Raw genomic sequence first — 24,965 nt, 5'->3', positions numbered from 1 at the left:
GCACAGGCTCCAAACGCGCAGGCTCAGTAATTGTGGCTCACGGGCCTAGTCGCTCCGCGGCATGTGGGATCCTCCCAGACCAGGGCTCGAACCCGTGTCCCCTGCATTGGCAGGCAGAGTCTCAACCACTGCGCCACCAGGGAAGCCCAGTTTTGAATTCTTGCAAGCAATTCCCAATGAAGCCCTTGACAAAAAACCAGTTCTTAAAACCTCCATTATCAAAAAGTCTGTCTATCTATCTATCTATCTATCTGATTGACAGATATAAACATTTATGATCCCTGTTTAATACAATGTCCAAGTTTCTTTCCTGAAACTAGTTTTGAAGTTTTCACTAAGGAATGGGAAACATTAATTTGAAAGCTTACCTCATAATATTGTATAAAGGAAATATTATTTAGAAAAAGAATATAGCCTAGATTTTTAATTTAATCAGAATTGTCTATTTTACAAAAGGTTAAAAATCAATTAATTTCAGTAAAATACTCATGCTTTTGTTTTAATATAGTGAGCTCAGATGTTAGAACCAGAGACACTTATTGAGTTCCTAGATCTGTCACATATTAGCTGAGTGACTTTTTGTAATTTCCCTTACCTTTCTGAGCTTTGGTTACCTTATCTTTAAAATGAGAATAATTCTTACTAAAAGTGTCGATAAAACAAAGGTTTTGTTAGGATTAAATTAGATAATAAATGTAAAATATGCTGTACAGTGTGCCTGACACATAAAGAGCAGTTAACAAACAGGATTATTGATAGTATAATACAGCATTATTACTAAAACTTTAATCATTAACTGCTTAGTAATGCTCTAAAAGAGTTCTTTGTTTTGATCATAATACTGTGAAGTTTAGCCTGAATCAAATATCACCAACAGATTTGATTTGGGAGAATTCCTCTTCTCTATCTTGGGAAGTAGACTGTTGAATTAAATGCAATTCTTTCTGTGGTTTACTAAGAAAATAGAAACATCATGATAAGAGATTAACTAATGAATGAGATTCCCATTCTGTGTATGCTTATGTTGATTCTGTTTTGCCTATGTAAATGAAACTTTATATTAGGAAAATTCTTAACATTTCAGAAAACATTTTCATCTGTTTTGATCATCACAATAACCCTTGAAATACTATAAATTTCTGATTCCACAGTTTTGTAAGATGACACTCAGGATACTTAAAAGTCTTTCCTGGTTATTCAGATGGTGAATAATGCAAGTGGGGTTTGAATACAGATTGCTTTGTCCTCTTCGTTCTTTTTGCTACCGCCAAAATATCTCTTAGACCTTCTCTAAAGGGGATCTCAAAGATATATTAACTAGAGGTGAAATCACAGATCTCAACTGGTGTGGTTACAAATAATTTAGGGTACCAGAATTTTTGATGTAATTCATAAACTTATCAGATGTAATTAACATGAGCTCTCCTTTACTTTGATTTTTTTTTTTTGATACATGATAGATATAATCAGACCTGAGATGTTCAGACAGAATCATATAATAAATAGGGAAAAATGAAGAGTGGCTACTGAATAGAATTAGACAGTGATATGCAGTGGTGATTTTATAAAAGATATAAAGGAGTTAAAGATACGGGCATGTGGATTTGCATTGTCCCTGGTTACTGTCTCTTTCTCTCTGATCAGTCCTCACCAATACTTCAGTATATCTGTTCATTTGCAATAATAGCTCTCTCTTTTATAAGAAACAGGGTTATTATATGGTTGTGAGTGTGTGTGTGTGTGTGTGTATCCAGTTAAATTAGATCCTCAAAGACTTATAGAGGATAAGGGGGCAGAAATGCACGAGACCTGAAATCTTGCAAGACTTAGATTTGTTTGGATGTTATAAAGATGGCCCAGCACGAGTTTTGGGAAGAGTAAGTTCTCAATAAAATGTGTTGAGTAGAGTAATGAGTGGCTACTATCAACCCTCAAGGTGGTCAGACAGGTTCAGAGGCAAGGATGGCTGACCCACTGACTTTTTTTAATGTTCCCATTAAAAGTTTGAGAGGCTTATATGCAGTGACTTTAAGATCCATTGTGTCTTACAAAAAGGAAGAAAATAATTTAAATTCTCGTAAACTAGTGGTGTTTGGAATCTTTTCATTTTTCTTTTGATAATTACTTTAAGATAAATATACTTTCAGAGCACAAAATTAAATACCTTCCTTCCTCTGATCATTAAATGATTAATGTAATTACATTAATTAAAGCTTTACTATCAGACGTTCTGCAGACTCATCTTTTCTTGTGTCTAAACTGCTGCTTTGGGCAGCACTTGATTCCGCTACCTTTGCTATCTCCTCGTGGGATCAGGAAATTTGACAACTGCTAAATCCAGTGATGGTTTTTGCAACTTCATCTTTTTTGGCTCACCAGTTTCATTTGATGGGGAGGACCACTGCCTCCTCTTTGAAACAGTTTCTTCATTTGGCTTTCTTGGTTTCTCCCAAACCAAACTGAACACCATCTCTCAAGGTCTTTTGCTGGTTTCTCTTAATCTCCCCAAGCTTTTATTGTTGGAACACCTTTGTTCTCTTATCTACCTGCACTCACTCTCTTGATAATCTCATAACATTGTATGGCCTTAAATACTCTCAGGACTTCTAGATTTATGTCTACAACTTAAGATTCCACACCCCTCTGCCCCAGTCAAGTTCCAAGTCTTATATCCAAACATTTGTTCACCATTTCCGCCATTAGCCATGTCAGTTCATTAAGTCCAACCAAACACCTGGTCTTCTCCCTAGAGCCTGTTTCTCTCAGGGTCTTCCTATCTCAGTAAAAGATAGACCCAGTTCTGCAAAAGCTTAGACCAATAACTTGGAGTTTCTTGGGCTCTCTTTTCCCCCCACACTCCATGTTACTTCCCATACCTATTCGGCGCAGTTTTTGTTTTTTTTTTTTTAACAGACTTTTTTTTTTTTTTTTTTTTAAGGAACTCCTTTATTTATTTATTTTTGGCTGTGTTGGGTCTTCGTTTCTGTGCGAGGGCTTTCTCTAGTTGCGGCGAGCGGGGGCCACTCTTCATCGCGGTGCGCGGGCCTCTCACTATCGCGGCCTCTCTTGTTGCGGAGCACGGGCTCCAGACGCGCAGGCTCAGTAGTTGTGGCTCACGGGCCCAGTTGCTCCGCGGCATGTGGGATCTTCCCAGACCAGGGCTCGAACCCATGTCTCCCGCATTGGCAGGCAGACTCCCAACCACTGCGCCACCAGGGAAGCCCCTTCAGCGCAGTTTTATAGTGAGAATATTCCAAGTCTAAGTACTTTTCATCATCTCTGCTGCTCTTGTCCTGATACCAGACACCCCCATTGGATTACAGCAACTAGTCTCTTCCTTCCTATCTACTGTATCCTCTATTTCAGCAGGTAGGATGGTCTTGTTACAAAGTGAGTCAGGTCATGTTAATCTCTACTCTAGTCCCTTCCGTGACTTCCCACCTCAGACTAAAAGCCAACATTCTACTATAGATTTAATTCTCTACACTAGATCATAATATCCGCTCTGGCCCCCAATTCACTCCTCAAGCTCCATCCCCTCCCTTACTGCAGGCTGTTCCAGGTGCACTGCCTTCCTTGCTGTTTTCAAACATCCCAGACAAACTCCCACCAATGGACTTGCTGTTCCCCTACCTGGAATTCCATCTCCTGTGATACCCAAAGTTCACATCCTTGCTTCCTTCAATATTTGTCCAAATGTTACTCACTCAGCAGGGACTTTCCCATATGCTTTATTTGACATTGTATCTCACCCCACCTCGTGGCATTCCCAACTCCTCTCCCCTGCCTTACTTTTCTCCATGTCTTAATTTTTAATCATCAGCCTCTACACTTGACTTGCTTCTGCTGTCGATTGTCTGAAGGCAGAGAAGTTTGTCATTTCAAGTATTCAGTATATATCTGTTAATTGATATTAGTATACCTCGAAAGGTAATAATGTTTAAAAATATTAAATTCATTTATTTCATATCCACAAATTTTGTGTCAGAAAAAATTAACTTATATTCAATATATAATATGTGTATGACCTTCTTTATTTTCTCTTTCTCAGAAAAGAAAAAAAAGTGGAACATGGCAAATATCATTCAATGGCTCCTTAAGCATGTTTCACTTACATTAATTGTATCTTTTTAAAATTTTCATTGATGATATTTTGTCTTGAGCTATTATGAGAAATCTTTCCTTCAAATTTAATATTAACTTTATTACCACTTGACTTCATCATTCCAGACATAATTTAGACTTTTCACTGAAATAAATATTGTTCATTTATTCAGCACAAATATTTTAAAGACACAATATGGGTTAAATACTCTTTTTAAAAAGGTGCAAGGCACAAATATTGTGTACGAGAAGATAAAGGTCAAATCTAAGGTAGAAATCTGATATGTGACCTATATAAAATTATAATCACACAAACTAAAAATATAATTACATTTATATAACATGTAAAGTATAAAGGAATAGTTGATTATGTAATTTTACCTTCCGCACAACCTTCGTTTTTACAGTCCCCCAAAAAACATGAACAAAGCAGCTTCAAGGTTATAAAACTAGACGATCATTCCTTCCAAACTCAGTGTTTTTGTTTAGCTCCTTTAATCTTCCACAGAAGTAAAAGTAGAATAAACAAGAGAGAGAGAGAGCAAGAGAGAAAGGAAGGAAGGAAGGAAGGAAGGAAGAAAGAAAGAGGGAAAGAAAGAAATAACATTTTTTTTGGTCAGAAAAACAAGGTAAATATTGTATACTGGTTAAGATCTTGGAATCTGGAGCAAAATACCTGGGTTTATATCCCTGCCCTCCCACTTACTAGCACTTACTGAGCAAGATCCTTACCATCCTTTTGCCTTAGTTTTCTAAGCTATTAAGCAGAGACAGTAATAAAACCTACAGAATAGAATAATTAATAAGATTAAATGACAGTGCTTCAGAAACGCTGGTATAAATGTCTGCATTATAGTAAATGCTAAATAAATATTTGGTAATTAAATGTGTAGGGAAAGAAAATATATTTGAGTAAAGGTATATTCTGTCGGCAGAGGAAAAAGTATATTTAGAGGTAAATTTGATGACTAAGACTTTAAATACTGTAAAGAACTTGTGTAGTTTGAAAATATTTAGGCCAAGAAGAAATAACCTCCTTTTTCTTTTTATTTTAGCATTTGTCACTTTTTAATTTATACCACACTTAATTGCAAACACTTTATAACTCCTTTGTGGTGCTGAAAACTCTGTGAGAATGTTCACCTCTATATCCTCTGTCCAACTGCACTTGAATATATATAGAAATTGACTAGGGTTTTTTGGTGAAGAATTTCAGCGATGATAGAGACTGGGAAATATCGCATTTTAATATTTATCTTAACCCTTATTTCTCTTTATTGTGTAGTGGCAAATGCTAAAATTCCAGAAAAATAAATTGAAGAAGATTCCTGTACTATGTGTCTTAATATAATCACACAAAATGAATAGTATACTTTAAATTTACTTTTATTATAATTACTATTAAGATAGTCACTTTCCAATTTTCACTGGATGATCTTTTTTTTTTCCCCCCCAAAACTGAGGTAACTTAGCCAAAGGTAGACTAATAACAAAGTATCCTAATTGTTTATTCAGAGGGAAAAATTTCAATATTTTTATATTTCAGATATCATTATTGGATCAAATAACAGAATATTTCTCAATTTCTAGACACATTACCTTTATGCTCTAGAGTCTGTGCCTTCTGATAAAAGCTTGGAAAAACTCAGATCTAAATAAACTCAAACCATATTAAGATCCTAGGTAAAACTAGGTATTAATTGTTTCACTGATAAATTTCAATATAACCTCTTAAAAAATGTAGATAACGAACTATCGTAGGACCTTAAAATCATTTATTTTTAATCTTCTCTTACAACGTTATTATAACATGTTGTTATATTTATTAACAAATACTTATTTGTGAATCTATAGTGTTCAGGTAAAAACACAAACAGAGATTGTTGATGACCTTTCTTTGGTTTATGAAACAACAGACATTCACCAGGCTTATTTTCTGATGTAAAGCATTAAACTAATAAATGTGAAAAAAATTGTTAATATGGCAAAATCATGAGCAAATGTGTTTCTTTCAAGTTCACTTACTACTGACCGCCCCAAATGATCTTCAGCTGACAGTCAGTGTCAAGTGCCAGGCACATGGGGGCACCATCTCGGCCCAATGTTTTGACCTCATCAGCCCCCAGCCCCAGGCCACATCTCATAAAGCAGAACCACCTAGCTGAGCCTATTCAAATGCATGGAATCTTGAGAGGTAGTCAAATATTTCTTTTAAGTCACCAAATTTTAGAGCAGGGCTTAACTAAAGCAATAGCCTCCTGCCTTTTTCAAGGTAGGGCTTAAACCTGGCTCAAGTGAAAGTTAATGCAAACAGCTGAGCTTAGGCACTTCATTACAGTTGCCTTCATGTTACATTTTCAACTAGACTGTAAGTTATTCAAGGTCCCAGTTACTGCTTTATTATTTTTTTCTCCATGTGCCCCCGTAGGTTTTAACACAGTGCTAGGCACATGGTACTCTGATAACCTGAGGTTGCCAGTTGAGTCATAACAGAATGGAGGAGCAAACGGGGTAAAAAGGGGGTCTCTGGATATAAGACAAATTTTAAAGATAGAAGGATTTTGATTAAATCAATATTAATAACCAATTTTAAAAGAATATGTCTGTGTTTTATATATATGTTTATATTTATATTGGTATTTAATCTGGATTAGCTGAACAAAGGAATTAGTGGTCACTTAGAGGGTTTTTTTTTGTTTGTGAAACCTAAAATATCAATTTTAGTTAGAAGCCTTGTCATGTTAGAAATTTACATGTGGAATTGTGAAAGCGGTAATAACTAACTAACTAAACAAATAAAATGGGGGGGGTGGGGGAATGATTGTCTAGAGCTACACTGTAAAAGCAGGGGTGAACATAATAATTTTCTGCTTCCAGTCTCTGCCATGTGTTCTGCCTGTACTTCATGTGCGAAGTAACAGTTACACCCATTCACTGTAACTAACCATGTTCTGGGAGTGGGTACTGTTTGCAGGACTGTTCACTAGTGTAATAATAATGAAGCACAATTCAAGTCAGAATCCTGGATTTAGCAACCAGAATGATATGTCTGTTTGTCTGTTTGTGATCAGGACTTGTTTTTTTGTTTGTATGCTTGTTTTGTTTTGGTATAAAGAAACTGATATTATTTAAAATGTGAGGGATTTTGATTTTCTAAGTCCAAGGGCATTTTTGAGTTCTTTTACTTTTTAACTGTTAATAACTCTATCTACAAGACAGAAAGTATCCAGTATACTTAAATAGTCCTCCAAAGTCTTTTCCTTCAGGACCCATCATCCCAGCAAACCTCTCCCTGCTATGTTGCTTCCCAGAATTCATAGTTCCATGCTTCAGAATTGCACTTGCTAAAAGAGAAAAAAGGAGGTTAGATAATGCAGGGTATAAAAGGGAGTGTGTGTGTGTGTGTGTGTGTGGTGGTGGTGGTGGTGGTGAAGAATTAAATCCCTTGCTCTCCAGATTCCAAAGTGGCACCTGTGTAAAATGAAAATGTAACTGGTCTTTAAGTAAATGACATATTCAGACATATTTATTAAATGTGTTTATATACTCTTTTGAAATGCAAGTAATTCACGGAAACAAATTTGCAGCACAAAGCTTTATTCATGCAGTCAGTCAATAGGTACTGTTCAGATACACTTTAAAATTATAATGTGAGGAGCTGAAAGCATAACTTTACACTCACATACATCTACGTCTTTATCAAGTGAGACAGGAGAGAGAAGTGGGAGGGCGAGGGAGGGGAGGAGATGCAGGAAAGGAGAGAGGGATGGAGAGGAGACGCAGGAAAGGAGAGAGGGAGAAAATACCGTTCTGGACCCACCTTCTCATCCCCCCCAAGCATGTGGGCATCACATCTAGTTGTAACAAAGAGATGAGCGTGGCGTTTCCTTTCGGTTCCGCACAGGCTGACAGAGCGCGCGCTGCGTGCGTGTCTGTCGTCTCCTCCAGGTCCCCCTTCCTCCCGGGGTAGGAGCCCGGGAGTCCCCCTGCTCCGTGCCAGGCCCGCAGGTCCCTTGGAGACGCGGCCACAGGTTCGTGCGTGTGCGGTCCGGGGTGGTGGTCCATCCCGATGCTGGGGAGAGGGAGGAGGCCCTCCTGCCCGAGACGGAGCTCGACCCCGACTCGGCCCGCGGACGGTGGCAGGGGTGTGCGAGCCCCGCGGCGACCAGGAGCGCGGCGTGCGGTGGCGCGGGCGGGGTGGCACCGCCGAGCTCTCCCGGCCCGGGCGCTTGCAGACCCAGGTAAGCCGCCCGGGCTCCACGGTGTCGCTCCGTAAGCCGCTGCCCGAGAGAGCCCGAGCCCCCGCCCGGCCTCGCGTCGCGGTCGCAGTCCTCCTCCTGGTCCAACGCGCACCTGGCCGGGCGGCCGGGGAGTCCCCGGGCGGGACCGCCGGGCTCGGTTCGCCTCCGGGCCCGCCGGCACCCCACAGGAGCCGGCGGAAACGCCGCGAGCAGCCGGCACCCTGTCCCCCTGCGTCTCGGGCCTGGCGCCTTCGGGGTGAGGCGAGCGGGGACGCCGGCCTCCCCGCGGGTCCGAGGTCGCGCGAACGGCCCCGGCGGAGGCAGGAGGTCGCGTAGGCGAGAGGCTGGAGTCCCGGTCCCGCGGCGGCGTCGCCGTCCTCCGCTGCCCGGCGTCACGGCGGACTTATATAGGAGCTGGCAGCAGGGGAGCGCCCTCCCCACCCGGCCCGGGCTCCCGCACGTGGCCGGCACAGCCTCGTCCCCGCGCAGGCAGGCGACCAGGCTACGGCGGCGGGAGCAGCGCGCGCCCCTGGCTCCTCGCCCTCGGCGCGCGCGCCCCGCGAGCCCGCTCAGCTCGGGCGCCACCCTCCCTGCCCGGCGCGGGGAGCGTGCGAGCATCGCCCTCCAGGTGCGGCGATGCTCCTCGGGGCACGTTCCGGCGCCGGGAGAGGATGGTAACGGGAGCGCCGGGGCGTGAGAGCGTCGCCGAGGAGAGGGAGCGATTGATGGGCAGGGCGCGCACTTGGCGGAGGACAGAAGCCCGGGCGCCGGGCGAGCACAGACGGCGCGGCGCCGCCGCCTCCCGGCCGGACTCCACGGACCTCCGGAGCCTCCTGCCCGCGGGCCCCCGGGGCGCCGAGCCGCTGCCCGGGGACGAGGGTGGTCGGCACCGTGCGTGACCGCCCGGGAGTTCGTGGACCTCGCTCCAAACAGCACTTCTGCCCCGGACCCCACTTCCTCGCCCGGACCCCCGGGAGCCCGCCAGCGCGCTGGCCGCGGAGGGACTTGAACTTGAGTTCAGGTGGGTTATCCCAGGGGGAGCGCAGGAGGAGACGTCCAGGGAAGACGGAAAAGGTGATGTTCAGTGTCCAGAGCGGACCCTTTTCTTCCTGCCACTTGCTGGGGCTGAGCCGCCTCCCACGCAGATCTCCTGCTCACCCGCCCCTCCCCAGCCCAGCCCTCCAAACTCCCGTTTTCTTCAGTATCCGGCATGCTACTGACCTTTTCATAACTTATGATTAGTCTCTGAAACGATCATATTTACTCCGTTGCTCTTTTAATGGGAGGTCGATAGGCTGAATGATTTCCCCAGTCAAGTCATTTACTTCTGAGCCAATAGATGATGCCTTCGTCATAGTTTTCTGGGGGGAAAGTAACTCTGCGTTGCTTCTGCAGACGCCCAACTCCCTCTGAACCGTGCACCTTGGTGCTGAGCACACAGCAAAAGTTTTTAGCTTCTCCTCAGTTTCTGGTGCTTCTCAGGGGAGAGGAAAGGACTTTGGCTTTAAACACAAGAGGCGGTCAGGGAACCATCTCCTTTAACTTTTCTTCTCTGTGATCATTTGCGATGAAGAGGAAACAGAAGAGGTTTCTGCAGATGACTTTGTTATTCATGGTGGCTGTAATTTTCCTGCCCAGTATCGGTCTCTGGTCTCTGTACAAGGATAAGCACCTGGTGAAATCGACGGAACCCGGAGAGCAGCAGGTAAGTGCCGCGCTTACCTGGGAAAGATCCCAGGAGGCTGGTGAGGTTGCAGCCGCGGCCACAGCTAGCAGGTGTGCTGCAGCCTTGGGTTCGCTCCCAGGTCTTTGCAGAGCTGATGTTACAGGACTCTAGGCACTTTGGGGTTTAAGCAAGTAGCCGTTTTAAGGTCGCGATCAGTGACATGGGAGAAATGCCAAATAAACTAGAAAAGAAGGATGAGAGACCAAGAGGAAGACAGAACCTCTCACCGTTGATCTTTAGGTTGATTTTTGGCTTGAGGTGCATGAAAGGTAACTACCTGTGCTTATTTGTGGGATGTGGGAGAGGGCTTGGTACAAGTTCAGTCTAAGGGAATTGTGTTTGCTTCTCACGGAGTTTGCGTGTCTATATTAAAGTGAATTAATTGGGCCAGTTAAATCGTGAAACTTGTGAAGGGGTTCTCAAAAACCAAGTTACAGTTTTCTATATTTTTGGTTGTAATTTTTGCTTAGCAACAGCTTTTTGCCCTGTGGAAACGTAAAGTCTCTTTCTCCTCCGCTGTTGCTAAGGTGCGGTGGGGAGGTCTTCAGGCAGTTACTAAGGAGGTCGTTCAGTTTCACAGTCTGGCGATAAGTTTGTTGCTAAACGTTTACCTTCATGTCCAAAACACCATGTAGTGGATACACACACACACACACACACACACACACACACACACATTACTTAATATGCAGTCCCTTAGTGCGTGCATCGCTCATCATATCTTAACATGGATCAAAATAACTATCATTCTTAACAGTAAAGCAAAATATCCTTCACAAAATGTTGATGAGATGCAATATTGTTGAATTCTTTATTTACTAATAAACTAGCTTCTGCGATTAAACTTTTAACAACAGAGTGAAGCCTTCCTCATGATATGGATGTAGCACTTCTTCAGCTGGTCCTGTGCATCACCTCGGAATATTAATGTTCTTAATTTCAAGGGTCATCACCCATGTACACTATGTACCTTCCGCACACAGAAGGCGTTTAGGTAGCCCAGTTGTGGACAACAGGAATATTTATTTATGGCAATTAAATATTCGTTCTTATACTTAATAAAGTGGAATTTCTTTTTGCACAGTGAGTGGTTAGTTGTAAAATACATGGAAATAGTCTGCTTTTTCATTATGACAAGTAGTCCTTACCAGTCTCTAAACTTTAAAGATAACTAGTTGCTTATGGGCTTTGGTGGATTGGAATTCTGAGGGAAAGCACTGACATGCTTTCATTTCGTTGTTGACTTCTGTCATCCTTTCTGATAGGGGTATAACTTTGATTTGAAGTATATTCTGTCATTCCAATAAAAAAAAGAAGGTGGATACTTTGGATGTGAAACTTTTTTTCCCTGTATGGATCATTTATTTCTCCAACCCTTAAGAGAAAGTGAGATTTTGTTAACATTAGTAGTTAATTATCAAAATTGCTATTATTAAGATTTCCATTCCAATATTGATAAAATGACAAAAACAAAATGATTTTTCCTTGAATTTTGCTAATTCAATTAACAGTTGCCATCTGAATTATTTGCTGGGATAGCTAACATAAAACACTAATTAATCTTATTAATGAGATATTTACAACTTCCCCACCAGCTCTATTGATTTTGACCCTTAGTGAGAAATCTGTTTGTTCAATGGCATAAAAAAAATAAAGTATGGCAAACCAACTCTCTGGCTTGTTATTATAATCTCTAAAACAGTTTTCTTGTTTCTGGTTCTTTTGTGGTGCAAATGATATTTAATATCAGGTGAAAAATTAGTGGGTGTGAAAGGAATGGAGCAGCAAGAGAAGGGGCTGTTTCTCAAAGTTTCATACCTTGTAGAGTAAATAACTGAGATTGACGGGGATCTTGTGGCATTCCAGCTTGAGAGTCCTAGGCAGCAGTTTTAAAACCAAGAATAAACAAAAGGCAGTATGTGCCGTAAAATGAATGTTAGTTGCATACTTCAGTATTTTTTAGCCTAAATAATGATTTTAAAACTAATACTTTCTTACAGATACAAAATAAAGTTGAAAAGGTAGAAATCACTTACTGAAAGATAGAATTCATTGTAAAACAGGAAAAGATAAGATTTCATTGGTTTTATTCTATTATTAAATCTAATTGGAAAGAAAATTAGGATATGTTGACATCATTATACAGGTATTGGATAGTAAGAGTTAAGTCATATATATATATCTGCATATATATGTGGGGGTGTGTGTGTGTGTATATATATATATATATATATATATATATATATATATATGCACTTGACCAAGTAAAAAGTGACTTGCAATGAGGAATTAAGCATGCTTAATATTGTGATGTAATATTTTGCTAATGTATCTACATTTCAAAGTTAGTAAGTCAGCTAAATACATAAGTTTTCAGTTGAAGCATATAACTTGACTATTGGGTAATGTGTTATTTAAATTTAGTACTTTCTTTTAAAAAGACATTTTCGTGGTTAATTGCTAACTGTCCTTCAAAAACCATCTTTTACTATATATTATCACCAAGTTGTAAAATGCTATGGGAAGGGATAACGTGCTTATCGTTGGCAGTGGTCAGCCCTGAAGGAGTCAAAACCAATCACGTGCCAGAAGAAGAGTCTGGTTTTGCAGCCATTCTGTGGGACAGGGCAGTCCTGGTTCTAAGTGTGGTCCCAGGAGTGGGAAACCTTCACTGTTTTAAACAGTTTAATGTACAGTGGCTTGCAGGAAAATACTTCATGGAAATTCAACATAATGGAATGGCTAATACTTTAAAAATCCTCTTCACTTGTATCTTATCAGAGCACATCACTAATAGTTTGTGTGTCTACTACTCAGTATAAACGGTTTTAGTATATTCTGAGATAAATTAAAGGGAGGTAAAAGAGAAAACATGGATAGACACTGTGTGTATTAATTGTCATGATGTTTAGTATTTCAGACATATTTTCTCAGGTCTTCTATACTATTACAAGTTAATCATTTGTATTTATAGTACTTTCCCACTAAAAGTAATATGTGTAATAATTCCCATGATATTAAAGTATTTTCCCCATCTATGATGCAGGAAAAATATGAAATAAAAACCCCTAAATTGTTCACCTAAAAGGCCTGTTTTTCCCCCCTCACACAACCAATGAGGAGCAAAAAAATAGTTATAATAATGGAATAATTAAGAGGCTAATTTTATGGTTTGGACTCTGCACAATTGGAATCAAGTTGCAGAAATAAATATTAAGCTCTTAAGAATTTTAATATTTCTATGAAAAATTTATAAAAATTATGATTTTATAAAATATTTTAGAGTTCCTGTTTAGATGTTATTAAATTATCAATCATAATTGTCATGTTATTTTCAGTTGAGTTATATTTGTTGCTTTTTTGTTGTTATTGGGATGATTTAGGTATCTCCTTTATGTGTTTTAGAAATATATACATGTATTAAAAATAATCTATTGATAATGAATTTGACATTTAGCTGAAATGATTACTGTATAGTTATTGTATAGTAATTCCTAATTTCATTCTTTCGGATTTTGAATTGCTGTTCTTCTCTGGTTTCAGCTGCAATTGAATTGAAGTTACATATTTAGATCTTAATTAAGCTGTGCCTCAGGATGATAGAGCAAAGCAATATTTTAGAGCAAAACTACTGCATCCAGCATTATTATACCTCTCTTTGTAATCATTTATGCAAGTACAGGTAAATAAAAAGGACCCCAAAACACAATCTTTTATTAAATACATTAAAGAGATTATTTTTTTAAAGCAGCTGTAAAGTAGTTCAGCAACTAAGTTGAGATGCAACTCAGTTCTCAATACGAGTGCAAGAATAATTCAAGAATATTCAGAATATGAAGAGGGTTTTGCAATTTTTGAAATAAAAACAAGGATCGAAATCCCAGAACTTTAAATCACATGTTTTCAGAATTGTTCAGAATGGTTTTAGAAGCTTATGTTTGGCTTGGATTTTTTACCGCATGAAATAAACCAAAAAACAACACTAGACACTCAAGGCACTTTTAAATTGTAGAACCTTCTTATTTCGTTGTACTTCAGAATTTCTATTTATAAAACAGGGCTAATCAAGCTTGCCTGGTAAGTCCTGAGATCACATCTTGGCTGTGGGAAATATTGTGATGTAATATTTTGGTTTTAATCAGATCCACAAGTAAACTGTACTTGACAGATGTGGGGCTTAACCTCCATTATTTAAAACAAAACAAAACAAAACTTTCCTGAGACTTCTCAGCATCTTTGTCCAACTTTTCCAACATTAATCAACACCACACTTGTGAGGGGGGGGGGATTCATCTTTTTGGCAAGAACTGTTTTCTGTGCATTTTAAACTTATCTCGTGATGTGAAGATGTCAGATACTTGGAGCTGAGTGTATGCAAACCTTGTCATGCTCTTCTTTGTCACCCTGACCATAAAGCTGCAAGAGTGTCTGTGTTTCTTCTCCAGCAAACATCGTAGATATTGGAAGAGCTAAAAACAAGAAGAAGAAAAAAAAAAAGTAAGGTTTTCACTCCTCCTGCACTTAGGGTGGTGGTACATTGTCAACACACTAGGTGTGAAGTGATGCGTTGGTTTGAACCATACTGTTCTTAATTAGCTAAGATATAGATTATAAATTAGGGTGCTGGAGGACCTTTTCTTGAATTTATGGAAAATCCATGCTGATGCACTCCAGGATTGCAACACACAGACCCCCATACCAAGTGCCTTAATTATTGGCTGTGACCTAGTGGGTCTGGACATGATTAGTTCACCACCTTGCCCCATGGGAGACGGCATGGAACAGAATCTTATGTTCACAGTCTGTTAAAAAATGATATAGTTTTTTTTTTTTTTTCTCTCTGCTCATTTCTGAACAAGCTGTGCTGAAACAATTAACCTCCTATACATTTTATTTTTCTTTAAGAAACCAAATCAAGGGTGGAATATATAGGCAGAAGGGTGAGAAAGTTTTGTTGTTTTAGTGTGTAGAGAAGATAATTGAGTTTTGTGTGTGGAAGTTTTGTCAGGAGTCGCCATGACAACCTGTAAGGAAGTTTGCAATGGCATCTCTCCTTGGAACACTTTATGCAGATGAAAGCCAGCTAAGGTGCACCCAGGATAATCTGAAAGAGGGGAAAAGAGTTCAAATAACTCTTGGTGTAAGTGGCCTGTATCCTCAGGTCAGGAGGTGTTTGGTCCAGCAGCCTCTCATTCTCAGTTGCTTGGCTTGCTTATGATGAGGCGATACTTGAGATTCTTAAAACCACCAGATGTGACCACGTTATTCTTCTCCTTCCTTCATTTTTACATATGTGTTTACAAAAGTGCTGTTATAGAGTCAAAAGTGCATATGTGCAAAGAAATAGGAGGTTCTGGAGACCATAACAAAGGTGAAGACAGACTCTCATAAATGAGGTACTTGCTCTCTTAGGACCTCTGTCCATCACCCCACAGAGCTAACTATTCCTGAATTAGCTCAAAATGTAGTGGTGATGCTTGAATAGACAACCAAAAAGAATAAATAAGACACATTCGTGCCGCTGAGAATATGTATTTAGACAGGCACAAAAATATCTATACTGGTTTTATTTAAAGTTGAAAAGAAGGGGCAGGGCATCCAGAAATGTCAAGAAATGAGGAACTCCACCATCCCCAACTAATATGTTAACGTCTGTTACTACCAAACTCCAACATGGTGGCCAGAAAGAGGGTGAAGCAATAAAGATATACCTAGGGTTTAAGGTAAATCACATCAATGTTTTCTTCTACTTTTCTGCTTCCAGTTTAGTGGGAAAAAATATGGGCCAGATTGGCAGTATTCTCCAATTAAATGTATTCATTTCACATACTTATTTAGCAACACACATATACATGTACATGCATCCACACACGTGGTCTCACTTATGAAGAAAAAATAAATCCACCCAACTGTTTCACTTTCTACAATTTTTTTTAGTACTTTTGTAACTTCTTGCTTTTTCCGTTGCTTTGACTCTGCAAAACAACTGTTCATCAGCTGAGTTTGAAGCATCATTTAAATGTTATTAATTGAATTCTAGGAAAGTATGGAGAGAGAGAAGGACAAGTGCATGTGTCTCTAGAAGTGTGAAAATCACAGTAAGGATTTAGCCTGTGAGAGTTGCACAGATTATAAATAGTGCAATTTATTGTTACCCAGTAATATTATCAAGGAAGTTGTGGCTGCCAGAGGCCGTGGTGGTAGCTACCATCTCTCTGTTAGAGGGAACGGTGTGCCTCAGTGAGAGCAGAGCAGGTTCATTTCGAATTTACTTAAAGTTCTCAAACCCTCAATGGAATGTTACTTCAGTACTTGAAGTCTAGAAAGCCACAGTCAGGAGATTTTATTATCAGTCATTTTGATCTTTTTTATTATACAGTAAGTTCCCTGCATACGAACCTTCAAGTTTCAAACTTTCAAAGATACGAACGTGCACTTGCGTGTCCAGTCACGTGAGTTAGCTCACGTGTCTGGCGTACATTGTCACGTGCGTGCATCCTGTACAAGTGGTTGTGCTTTTGTGTACTTTACCGTACAGGACTGTATAGAGGGCAGTAGTACAGTATCTTTATTTCTTGCCTGTTCTCTCGATACCAGCCCCAGTATGCCAGCTGTTGTACTGGACTACTGTACTTTTCAAGGTACTGTACTGTAAGATTAAAAATATTTTATTTTTTGCTTGTTTTTTAAAGTATTATTTGTGTGAAAAGTATTATAAACCTATTACAGTACAGTACTGTATAGCCGATTGTATTAGTTGGGTACCTAGGCTAACTTTGTTGTACGTACGAACAAATTGGACTTTACGAACGCACTCTCGGAGCGGAACTTGTTTGTATGTAGGGGACTTACTGTAATAAAAGGACCAAATTGTCAGGACTCCCACTCAGGTTTGAGAGATTTTTTTTTTTTTTTTCTTTTTCCTTAAATGTGGTATGTCTCCCCAGCAAGAGAAGCCACTTGAACTTAATTTGAGGAGAAATAGCAGAATTTCCATATTGTCTCGTTCTCTTTTAGTAATTAGGCTGGTTCCAGCACGTAGCACTTTTGGACACTTAGCGAGTCATGGGTCTTCCTCAGGTCAGTTTTCTCTACGTCAGATGGAGCAGATGATACCATTCTTGTGTTGTTATTTATGGTGAGGATTAAATGCTTAGTATCTTGAACAGCATATAATAAGGGTTAATGAATATAGATCATTGTTATACATAGTATAAGCGTTTATAAGCAATCATTGCCTTTAGCAAGGTAATTAGTGTTTGCTTAATAAATATTTACAGATGGTTTCTCTTTGCAAGGCAATGTCAAGACAGCACAGCAGAGCAATGAATGTGGTAAAGGACTTGCCATGTGATGTTAAATCTGGCAGAGAGGACTGTTGAAGAAACAAATAAATAGGGTCTAGAAAGTAAAAGGGCTTTTTTTTTCCCATAATTTTTTGGTCCAGTATTTAAGGACAAGTTAATTTTATTTTACATATAATCATTTATTGCAAAAAAACTGATTTTTTTTGGTATATTGTATTGAACATTCTTCTAAACTTGAGACTTCTAATAAAAGAGGAAAAACACAGTGATATTTCTTTGTAGTGACCACCCTCACTTGCTGTAACAAATAAAGTCCATGGCTTACATATAGGCATTTTTTCCCTACATTAATTACAAGTCAGAGTCTGAGAACTTAAACTTTTGTTGTTTAAGTCTTGGTTGTCAGAGGCACTGGATAATTCTGAAGACAAAAATTAAAAAGCTGAGTGGAAACGATTGTTAACTACTTCAGTAACTAGGAAGTTCTTTCTAGGGTAACTGTTTCCTTCAGTAGAGTTAGGGGGATACAGAAAAAGCACATGGCGTTGTACCCATTCTTAATTTCCTCACTAGTGAATTGGAGAGATACAATTGATAGTCATGAAACAAAGAAACAAGCAGTACACAGTGGCATTTTCTGTGTGTGTGCTGGGCTTTTAGAAAAGGAAGAGAATGATCTGAACTCTTCCTGCAGGCCTTCATTCCTACAGGGTTGAGCCCTGTCTTGTTATGAAAATTAGACAGGGTTGGGATTAGGCTGAGGGAAAGTCAGATACTTCAAGTTCGTATGCTGGTGTCACCACTTTCCAAAATATATCCTCTTGGGCAAGACATTTTACATCTTTGAACTGCAGTTCCTCATATGTCGACACAGATAGAACCTCCTAAAGGGTGGCAGAGGGAACAAATTGGATTAATATATGCAAATTGGTACATAGTAAATACTCAATTGAGGGAAGCTTAGCAAATAGTATTACTACCGTTTTTTCAGTTTTTAGAATATCCATTGAAGGTAGTAAATAAACTTAATATTGTGTGCATCTAATAAAGATATAATAAAACTTATAAAGTATACCACTATCGATCTGCCTATTACTGATAAAATAGATATTTATTTGGTATGTGCAGAATACTGTGTAGCCCCTGAGGCAAATAAGTGATGAAGAGAGAAATCTGTTTTCAATGAGCTTACGATTTATTAGTTAAGAAAAGGCATGTACGACACCTATGATATAGGGATGGATTAAATTATTTTTTAAGAAATAGATATTCTAATTATTTAGAGTTTAGAAGAGGTAGAGAAAACATGTTCTTGTGTGATATTTATGTCGGGCCCTAAGTGTTTTCTGTACTGATTTAATCCTCCAGTGATTCATTGAGACAGGTGCTTCTATAGAACCCCTTCACGGTTAGGTAAGGTGCAAAGACAAAATTTGAGTCCATGCCCTCTGGGTCCATAAAAAGAGAAAATAATGAGCTGTGTTAACAGCTACATAGTTTATGGCAAGTGAGGACTCTGAAAAGGTCATTGGGTTTGGTAGTTACCTGTACTCTCGGGATGGTAGTTACACAGAGTAGTAGAGGACTAAACAAAATCGTAAAAGATTAAATGGAAAGACTAATAGATAAGAGTTATTGGTGGGATCGGCATTGACATTAAAGGGCTGAATGTGGGGTCCTGGTTGACAGGAGACAGTGGAAGCGAGAAGAAGGCTGGTGCAGAGAGAGGGTGAGGAACTGGCCGCTGAGGAGGATGAAGGTGGTGCAAACAAGCAGGAGAGATGCAGAAAAGCTTGTCATGAGCTAAACGGCAAATTCAGAGCCTGTGCTTTTAATAGTTTGAGAGCCTCTTGGCAGGGAGGTCTGAGACTTTCCCCATGCAGTTGTCTTACTAATTTGTAGAGGTAATTAAACATTTGTGAAATGTTCCGTAAAATGGGAAACTATATCTTATCTATCTATATATATATATAATTTAAATTATATATATATATTCTTATAATAACAACTGAAGACTGTAACATTGAATGAGGATGCCAAAAATCCATGCAGCCACCTGACAATCAGACAACAATGTACTTGTCAAAATAAATGCAGATAATGACCAGATACACAGAAAAAAGGAAAAAAGCAAGGCATTAAGTTTATAATAGGGTGGATGGTGGGATGGGGTGGAGGTATTTATTATAAGGATAAGGAGATTAATAGTCTTCAGTTGCCGAGAATTTCAAAATAGTTTAGGAATAAGAAAAGTAATAAAATGATTATGATAAAAGCAATAAGAATAAAATAGTAAAAGATACTATATTAATAATAAAGTTATGTAACACTGAGTTCTTACCATGTATAAGATACCATGTTAAGCTGTTCTTAACTAGTCACAACAAACATGAAATATGTAAAATTACTATCCTATATTGTAAATGCAAAGTGATTTCTTAAAAATTTGTCAAGATCATACAGTGTTTATTCTACCAATACAAAATGTTGGACTATGTATAATTTCCCATATAATGCAACTACATTGGAAATATCCTAGACCATAGCAACACAAGAAATTATATATTAACTCAACTGTGAAAGGAAACAGGCACAGTAGTTAAGGGCACGGACGTTAGAGCCAGGCTGCCTAGTTTTACTTCCATTTCTATTACTTGCTACCTGTCTGACCTTGAGCAAGTTATTTCTCTTCTCTGAGTCTTAGAGTTCCTGTTTCTAAAATTGGTATAAAAACATTTCTCACTTGATTGAGTTGATGTGAGGGTTAAATAAGTTAATGTGCATAAAATGCTTAGAAAACTGGATTGCACGTAGCAAGCTATTTTTATTTAATTTATTTTTTTTTAATTGAAGTTGATGTACAATATTATGTACATTACAGCTGTACAATATAGTGATTCACAATTTTTAAAGTTTATACTCCACTTGTAGTCATTATAAAATATTGGTTATATTCCCCATATTGTACAATATATCCTTGTAACTTATTTTATACATGATAGTTTGTACCTTGTACTCCCCTACCCCTGTATTGCCCCTCCCGCCTTCCCTGTCCCCACTGGTAACCACTAGTTTGTTTTCTATATCTGTGAGTCTGCTTCTTTTTTGTTATAATCACTAGTTTGTTGTATTTTTTTAGATTCCACATATAAGTGATATCATACAGTATTGGTCTTTCTCTGTCTGACTTATTTCACTTAGCACAATGCCCTCCAATTCCATCCATGTTGCTGCAAATGGCATTATTTCATTCTTTTTTATGGCTGAGTAATATTCCATTGTGTATATGTACCACATCTTCTTTATCCACTCATCTGTCAATGGACACTTAAGTTGCTTCCATATCTTGGCTATTGTAAATAATGCTGCTATGAACCTTGGGGTGCATTTCTCATTTTGAAATAGCAAGCTGTTTTAAAGAGTTAGCTATTATTACCTGTTAGAATCGAAAGAACTGAGGTTGGATCAAAAGGAAAAGTACTTCCCTACACCATCTCTTTCATAGACCCATCATGAGGTTATAAATATTTTTGCATTTAAAAAAAAATATCTGAAGCACCTTTAACTTCTTTCTCTTTCACTTTTTTACTCTCAGTAGCCCATACAGAAATAATACAGCTCTTACTTTGAAAGTTTTCCTAACTTGAACCAAGGTCTCATACAGCCCTACATGTCAGGAGCAAACTAGGTTTCAACAGGGAACTTAGTTCTTCCTACCATATCCATTGACACCAGTGCTCTTGTGATGACCTTGCCCCCAGGTTTTCCGTGCCTTTGTCTCCACATGGTGTTGATTTCTCGGTAAGTACTCTGCCCTCAAGGGATAAAAAATATTTTATAAAATGTATCATTAAATCAGCCTAAGCTTCCAAAGAGGATTATCTAAAAAGGTCTTCGAGGTTGAATATTTTATTATTTTACGTAACTGGAATTTAAAGGTTATTTTCTGGTTGCTTCCAACAGTAATGTAGAATTGGAAAAACCAAGAGTGGGGCTGCTGCAGACTAGAGCAGAATAGTCACTTGAGGAATGAAGTGTCCCCTTAATCCCTCTTCCAGGGCTTCAAGGAAGGAACTGCCCAGAAACACAGGAATTGACAGCTGGATAAAACTGGGAGGTGAGGGGAAATAAAAATGCTCTAATTCCACAGTGGAGGGAATTTTATCATTTTTTAGTTTAGTTTAACAAAGGGTGTCAGATTAACAACTATGTAACAGGACTGTGTCTCCCCTTCACTTCCTTAGAAACTTTGAACTTTTCTTCCACAAGCTGAAGGAAACTACATGCTCTGCAAGATCCTCAGCATTTCTAGGTGAAGATCTTGAGTTCTAATATATGAAATATGGATGGAAAGATAAACACTGGGGACGCCAAGGGGATCTTATTCAAGAAAGGGTAGAAATACAAGCCAATCTCTCACCTTACGCCCCCCCCTCCTTTTTCCTGCTCAGAGCCTTCTCACCTCCCCTTTTCCCTTTGAAGTTTTCCTTAAAGAAGCATTTCATGCAGGGATTGATTTGATCAATTCTCAGCCCTATGAATGGATGGAAGCCTTGAAACACTTTACAAAAAAAAAAAACAAAAAAAAAAACTTGAGTCTTTTGCAGCATAAAAAAAGATTCTGTTGAGCCTAATTGCATTTCCACGTTTTGAAATATGTGAGATGTGAGAAACATTTTTTTTCGCCCAAGGCTTCTGCTGTTTGTTCTTTGTTGCTATTGTTTTGTTTGTAATACTGGCAGCTGCCACCTTCTTCCAAACTATGTAATCAGAAAGTAAATATTGCTTAGTTGTGTCACCCCAAGGGAAATGGTCTTTTGTCAGTTAAAAGTACAAACTGACACAATGAAGCCAAAACTACCGGGAAAGAATCACTCTCTGCCTTCCTGTTTAGCTCTCTTTCCTGTTTTCCAAAGCTGCTTTTTCCCCCCACCCTCTTCTCTCCTAGATCCCCCAGGCCTCCACCTCTCTTAACGCTCAGCAGACAGCCTGGCCTCATTCTTCACTGAAAGCATAAAATGTTCATATTGAGAGAAATAAGACTTCATGCCGTAAAATCAGAAAAAGTACCTGCATTATCTCCCAGTTGTCTACATGCCTCCTGTCACCATCATGCAACACGTCCCAGCTTTAGGATAAATGTGGAACTTCTATCCAGATAATGGATCACACCTTTTTTTCTAGCAATTTCACATATTGACCTTTTTCTTCTCATTCATTTGTTTTCAGCCTTTTCCTCTTTGATCCATCCTTCACATCAGTACTGCTCAGGTTTCTAAAATAAAGCAAAGGAAATATCCCTCAGGGCCACACAACCCTAGAGCTACTGCCCTATCTTTCTCTTTCTCTTTTATGTATTTATGTATTTATCTTTGGCTGCGTTGGGTCTTCCTTGCTGCACACGGGCTTTCTCTAGTTGCAGTGAGCAGGGGCTACTCTTCGTTGTGGTGCGCGGGCTTCTCATTGTGGTGGCTTCTCTTGTCGCGGAGCACGGGCTTTAGGCACGTGGGCTTCAGTAGTTGCAGCACGCGGGCTTCAGTAGTTGTGACATGCGGCCTCAGTATTTGTGGCTCACGGGCTCTGGAGCACAGGCTCAGTAGTTGTGGCGCACGGGCTTAGTTGCTCCGCAGCATGTGGGATCTTCCTGGACCAGGGCTCGAACCCGTGTCCCCGGCATTGGCAGGAGGATTCTTAACCACTGCACCACCAGGGAAGCCCTCTCCTTCTCTTAATAATCAAACTCGATGCCTCCGATTTCTGACTTTCTCCTGCTTCTACACACCTCAGGCTGGGTCCAGCTCCTCTATCGTACGCTAACTGCCTTCACCGGTGTCACCAGAAGCCTCTCGGTAGTTAATTCCAAAAGTACTTCTCACCAGTCCTATTACTTGAGAGAATTTAACTAAACACTCTCTCTTACTTGAAACAATCATCTTCATCTGAGGGGAAGAGGTGGTGGGTTGGGAGACTTGAAGCAGAGACTAGGTTGGGAAAAGCAATGTCGGAAAACGAAAAAGAAGGCTGAACAGAAAAACACAGAGTGATTCTTCACGAGTAATGTCGCTTCACCGTGCAAATGCCTGTTTCAGCTCTCTCCCCGCTGCCCATCCCCACCATCACCTGTACACAAACACATCCACCAGAGCCCTTAACAGACTCCTGCTTCTGTCCTTTTCCTGAAAATATTCTATTCCTCAGGGTCTCTCTCTACAATTACTTCTTGTTTGGGACTTGCCCTGGGAGGGAGGGCAGCTTGCTCAGACCCTCATCATTCCCGTTATCCTGTTTGAGGTGATAGCACCCACATCATGACGAATAATCCAAATTTCCCTTTGAGCATATTGTCCACACATCAATCTGAAATCTAGAAGCAGGTATTTTAAACTTTCAGTGTCTGAAACGAAATTCCTCTTTCCTTCCACTCCCTACACCCGTTCTCCTCCTGTGTCTCTTGTCTAAATGAAGTTCACCAGCATCCATCTGGGTACTCGTTATAATTGGGACCTTCATTATCCCGACTCTCAAATTCAGTTAATTGCTAAGCACTAGCAATTCTTCGGAAAATATCTCTCTCGAATTCATCCGAATCTCTCTATCCTCATTGTCTCCACCGTGGTTGGGCATAAACACTTCACTGGATTTCTGTAGGGGACCCTTCACTTGGTCCCCCACCTCCAGCCTGGGCCTCTCCCTGATCCACCCTGAGGGCAGCCAGCGCGGTGGGTCCAGAAGGCTTAACCCAACAGGCCACTGTGATCTGTAAATCTAGTCATTGATGCCTTTAAAATTCAAATTCTTCAATACGCCTTTACCATATTCAATTCTTAAGGAACCGGACTGCTCACTGCCAATTCCCTAAACTCCAACCACTTTGAACTTTTTTACGTTTCTGAGAATATCATGGTTTTTTTTTCCTCTAGGAATTTGCATATATTTCATCTTCAGTCTTGCTTGGGTAATTTCTACTTTTCTTCACGATCTCCCTGGGAAACATTTTCTCATCTCCCATCTTGGGTTAAGTAGCTTTCCGAAGTGTTTCCTAAGAAAAAGTATCTTTTTTCCGTCTTTTTGATGGAACGTAGTTGGTATATTAACTACCTGTTTAGGTAGTTTATTTGTCATTAATCAGTAAGTGTTTAAACTTAGTAGTAGGTCAAATGGTGCCCCCCTAAAGATATGTCCATATACTAATCCATCAAACCTGTGAACGTTACCTTAGTTGGAAAAAGGGTCTTTGCAGATGTAATTAATTTAAGGATCTTTAGATGTGAACATCATTCTGGATGATCCTGCTGGGCCCTAAACCCAGTGACAAGTGTCCTTATAAGAGACACACAGGGGAGATTTGATGGACGGAAGGGAACACAGAAGAGGGAGATGCAGGGAGAAGGAGACAGGGATTGGAGGGATAGGGCCATGAGCCATGGAAGCTGAGGAACACCGGCAGCCCTAGAAGCTGAAAGAGGCAAGGGAAGATCCTCTCCTAGAGCCCCCAGACCTGGTGCAGCCCTGCCCACACCTTGTTTTGGGTTTCTGGCCTCCAAAACTGTGAGAGAATATATTTCTCTTGTTTTAAGCCACTTACTA

At 39.8% G+C, this 24,965-nt stretch overlaps 1 protein-coding gene across 1 annotated transcript in view; it reads left to right on the top strand.

Moving 5' to 3' along the window:
* The first annotated feature begins 9,912 nt into the window (after nucleotides 1-9,912).
* The window catches only part of GALNTL6 (polypeptide N-acetylgalactosaminyltransferase like 6), a 1,183,510-nt gene continuing 1,168,457 nt past the window's right edge, over nucleotides 9,913-24,965 (top strand). The window contains exon 1 of the mRNA XM_068552792.1: nucleotides 9,913-10,050. Within this exon, the coding sequence (XP_068408893.1) occupies nucleotides 9,913-10,050 (138 nt within the window). The remainder of the gene's footprint in view (nucleotides 10,051-24,965) is intronic.

The sequence above is a fragment of the Eschrichtius robustus genome, chromosome 10 (assembly GCF_028021215.1).
Source record: "Eschrichtius robustus isolate mEscRob2 chromosome 10, mEscRob2.pri, whole genome shotgun sequence".
Classification (NCBI taxonomy): Eukaryota; Metazoa; Chordata; class Mammalia; order Artiodactyla; family Eschrichtiidae; genus Eschrichtius; species Eschrichtius robustus.
Note: the sequence above shows the minus strand (reverse complement) of the source record. Positions and strands in the feature narration are given on the sequence as shown.